Source organism: Gavialis gangeticus, unplaced genomic scaffold (genome assembly GCF_001723915.1).
Source record: "Gavialis gangeticus isolate Ggan-Ray unplaced genomic scaffold, GavGan_comp1, whole genome shotgun sequence".
NCBI lineage: Eukaryota > Metazoa > Chordata > Crocodylia > Gavialidae > Gavialis > Gavialis gangeticus.
In genome coordinates this window covers 61,300,589-61,303,663 of record NW_017729033.1, presented here as the reverse complement: position 1 = coordinate 61,303,663, position 3,075 = coordinate 61,300,589, and the positions used below count along the sequence as shown (strand labels likewise).

General features: G+C 43.0%; 1 protein-coding gene across 1 annotated transcript in view; it reads right to left on the bottom strand.

Annotated features, from left to right (window-relative positions):
- Window positions 1–1,635: 1,635 nt before the first annotated feature.
- CHRNA9 (cholinergic receptor nicotinic alpha 9 subunit) overlaps window positions 1,636–3,075 on the bottom strand; it is a 17,913-nt gene continuing 16,473 nt past the window's right edge. The window contains exon 5 of the mRNA XM_019525894.1: window positions 1,636–2,201. Coding sequence (XP_019381439.1) covers window positions 1,636–2,201 — 566 coding nt within the window. The remainder of the gene's footprint in view (window positions 2,202–3,075) is intronic.

Below are 3,075 nucleotides of genomic sequence, written 5' to 3'. Positions count from 1 at the left end.
TTCTGGATGATGCCAAGCTGGAGAGAGTAGGAGATACACTGGAGGATAGGACTAGGATTCAAAGTGACCTAGACAAACTAGAGGATTGGATCAAAACAATTTCATGAAGTTCAATAAGCACAAGTACAAGGTGCTGCACTTGTGAAAAAAAAATACCATGCATTGGTACAGGCTGGGAACCAACTGGCTAAGTAGCAGCTCTGCAGAAAAGGACCTGGAGGTTGGAGTGGACAATAAACTGAATATGAGCCAACAGTGTGCCCCTGTTGCGAAGAAGGCTAACAGCATACTGGGCTGCATTGGTAGGTGTGTTGGTACCAGCTCAAGGAAAGTAATTATTCCCCTCTATTCAGCACTGGTTAGGCCACACCTGGAGTATTGCGTACAGTTTTGAGCTCCCCATTGCAGAAAGGATATAGACAATTTGGAGACAGTCCATCAGAGGGCAACAAAAATTATTAGAGGGCCAGGGCATGTGACTTCTGAGGCAAGGCTGAGGGAACTGGGTGTATTTAGTTTGCAGAAGAGAAGACTGAGAGGGATTTAATAACAACCTTCAACTACCTCAACGGTGGTTCCAAAGAGGATGGAGCTAGACTGTTCTCAGTGGTGGCAGCTGACAGAACAAGGGGCAATGGTCACAAGTTGTAGCAGAGGGTGTTCAGGCTACATATTAGGAAAAAGCTCTTACTTGAAGGGTAGTAAAGCATTGGAACAGGCTACCCAAATAGGTCATGCAATCCCCATCCTTGGAGGTTTTTAAGACCCGGCTAGACAAAACCTCGGCTGGGATGATATAGTTGGGCATGGTCCTGCTTTGAGCCAGGACTAGATGACCTCCTGAGGTCCCTTCCAATACTAATTTTCTATGATTCTATGATTCTAAGAAGAAGTGACAGAGGCGAAGCAGCAGTCACAGTTCCCAACTGTAACAGTAATAGTATTGCAAGTGTCTAAGGCCATGACTATGCTGCCTCCACCCTGAGCATAAGAGTACAGCCAGCCCACATGCTCCCAGTGTGTGTATATAAAAGCACGAAAAACAGGCAGTGTACCTGGGTTAGCATAGTCCTGGTGGCATGCCAAGAAGCAGACAAAGAGCTTGAGGACAATGCTGGGGTACAGGTCAGGGCTCTGCTAAACTTTATACTCCGCCTACTATCTGGGTTTTGGCTCATGCTGAGCAGGACCAGGCAGGTGGGATAACAGCACTCACAGACTCACCACATTGGTTGTATACACAAGCCCTAAAGCTTCCAAACAAGACCAGGACCACCCTGGGCTTTTCACTGTACTTTTCGCTTGTTTAGCAAGCTCCCATAGGTTGCACTTCTAAGTTCAAGACAGTTGCCTCCTTTAAATTGTCTGCAACCCCTAGCAAGTTTTTAATATGGCCCTCAGCTGAGCAAAATATGGATGCCTCACCTGATGAAGTCATTCTAACCAGATGCCTGTCTTACTGCTCTCTCAAATGATTCTGCTTGTTTTTACAGAATTAGAGCTACAAAAAGTGAAATACATCTCTGAGTGGCAGAGTACCATTAAGGTAAATTAGCTAAACATTCATTCATACATAAAATTAAATGTACTCAAACATCTTTAAACTGCTTTAAAGTTTTTTAAATTTAAACATCTTTAAACTGCTTTACCAATGATCAGCATGCTCATAAAAAATACCATAATAAAAAAAATCCACATGAAGAATCTGTCCATCACTTTTGCTACTTTTTTCCACTCGATCCCTTTAGCACGGTTTGCTTTGTGGTCTCTAACACAATTAGCAATATATTCAATATTTTTTATCAGTATTTTATAGCAAGAACAGCAGTTGACACCATCCTTTGCATTTTCACACTGAATTCCATAGCTTTTATTTATAGGTCCATTCAGCTGCTTCTTGAGGTCACTGTCATTGTTTCTGTTCCTGGAAAGTTGATTCCTTACCTCTTCATATCTGTCTTGTCTTTTCTGATACTTATCCTTTCTTAATTTATGTTCTTGATCTTTCTCCCTTTGTGGACTTATGCAATTCTCACCCACATCATAAACAAAAAAAATTTTTGACATATAGTCCAAAATAACCACCCTGGCCCATTGTGGAACAGGTTTTGCTTCTGATCCACAGTGATGAATATTCATTATGATGATTGTCAGTGCAGTGGAGGCAGTGATCATTGTCATAGTTGCTATGTAATATTTGCCTGTAATGTTCAAAAGTGAATGTGTATTAAAAATATTAATGTTAAATCATCTTCTACAGAAATTAAAAAAACACAACACGAAGCTAAACATAATGGTAAGAAGTTATCAGCAAAAGTTATCATTTACAATTACCCTTGTGCTGTATAGTTAGGGTTGCACTAAATTTGCCACTTAAAAAGGAATTAATTTATTAAAATAAAGACCTCACACAGAGATCATTACTATAATTATACCATTTGAATAAGAATCTTCATTGAATAATCAAGGTAAATATTCTTCACACTCCCACACACTAACAGCCCTGGGTCAGAGGAGGGGCATACTTAAGTGCTCTGGGTCCGTATACAAGGGGGTCAGGGGGAAAGGGATTTAAAGGTAGGGGTTTACTACAGGCCCCCCAACCAGGGGGAAGAGCTGGACCAGGAATTCTCAGGTCAGATTGTGGAGGCAGTTAAGTCAAGGGACGTGGTCATCATGGGTGACCTAAACTATCCAGACATCTGCTGGGAAGAGCAGTCAGGTCTGACCACTCACATAGGTTCCTAGCTGAGTTACAGGACCTCCATCTAACCCAGAAGGTGCACAGTCCCACCAGGGGAAATGCCTTGTTGGACCTGGTCCTGGCCATGGGCAACGACCTGGTGAGTGGACTGCAGGTTCTCGAACACTGGGCAACAGCAATCATTGCCTACTGGAATTCACCATCCAGCACAGGGTGTCAAAAGCCTGCAGCAAAGGCAGCAGCCCTGGACTTCAGGACGGCAGATTTCAATGAGGTAAGGAGACTAGTTCGGGAGGCACTGAAGTCCTGGAGGGCAGGGGAGTTGGGAGTCCAGGAAGAATGGTTGTTCCTTAAGGAGATGATCCTCCAAG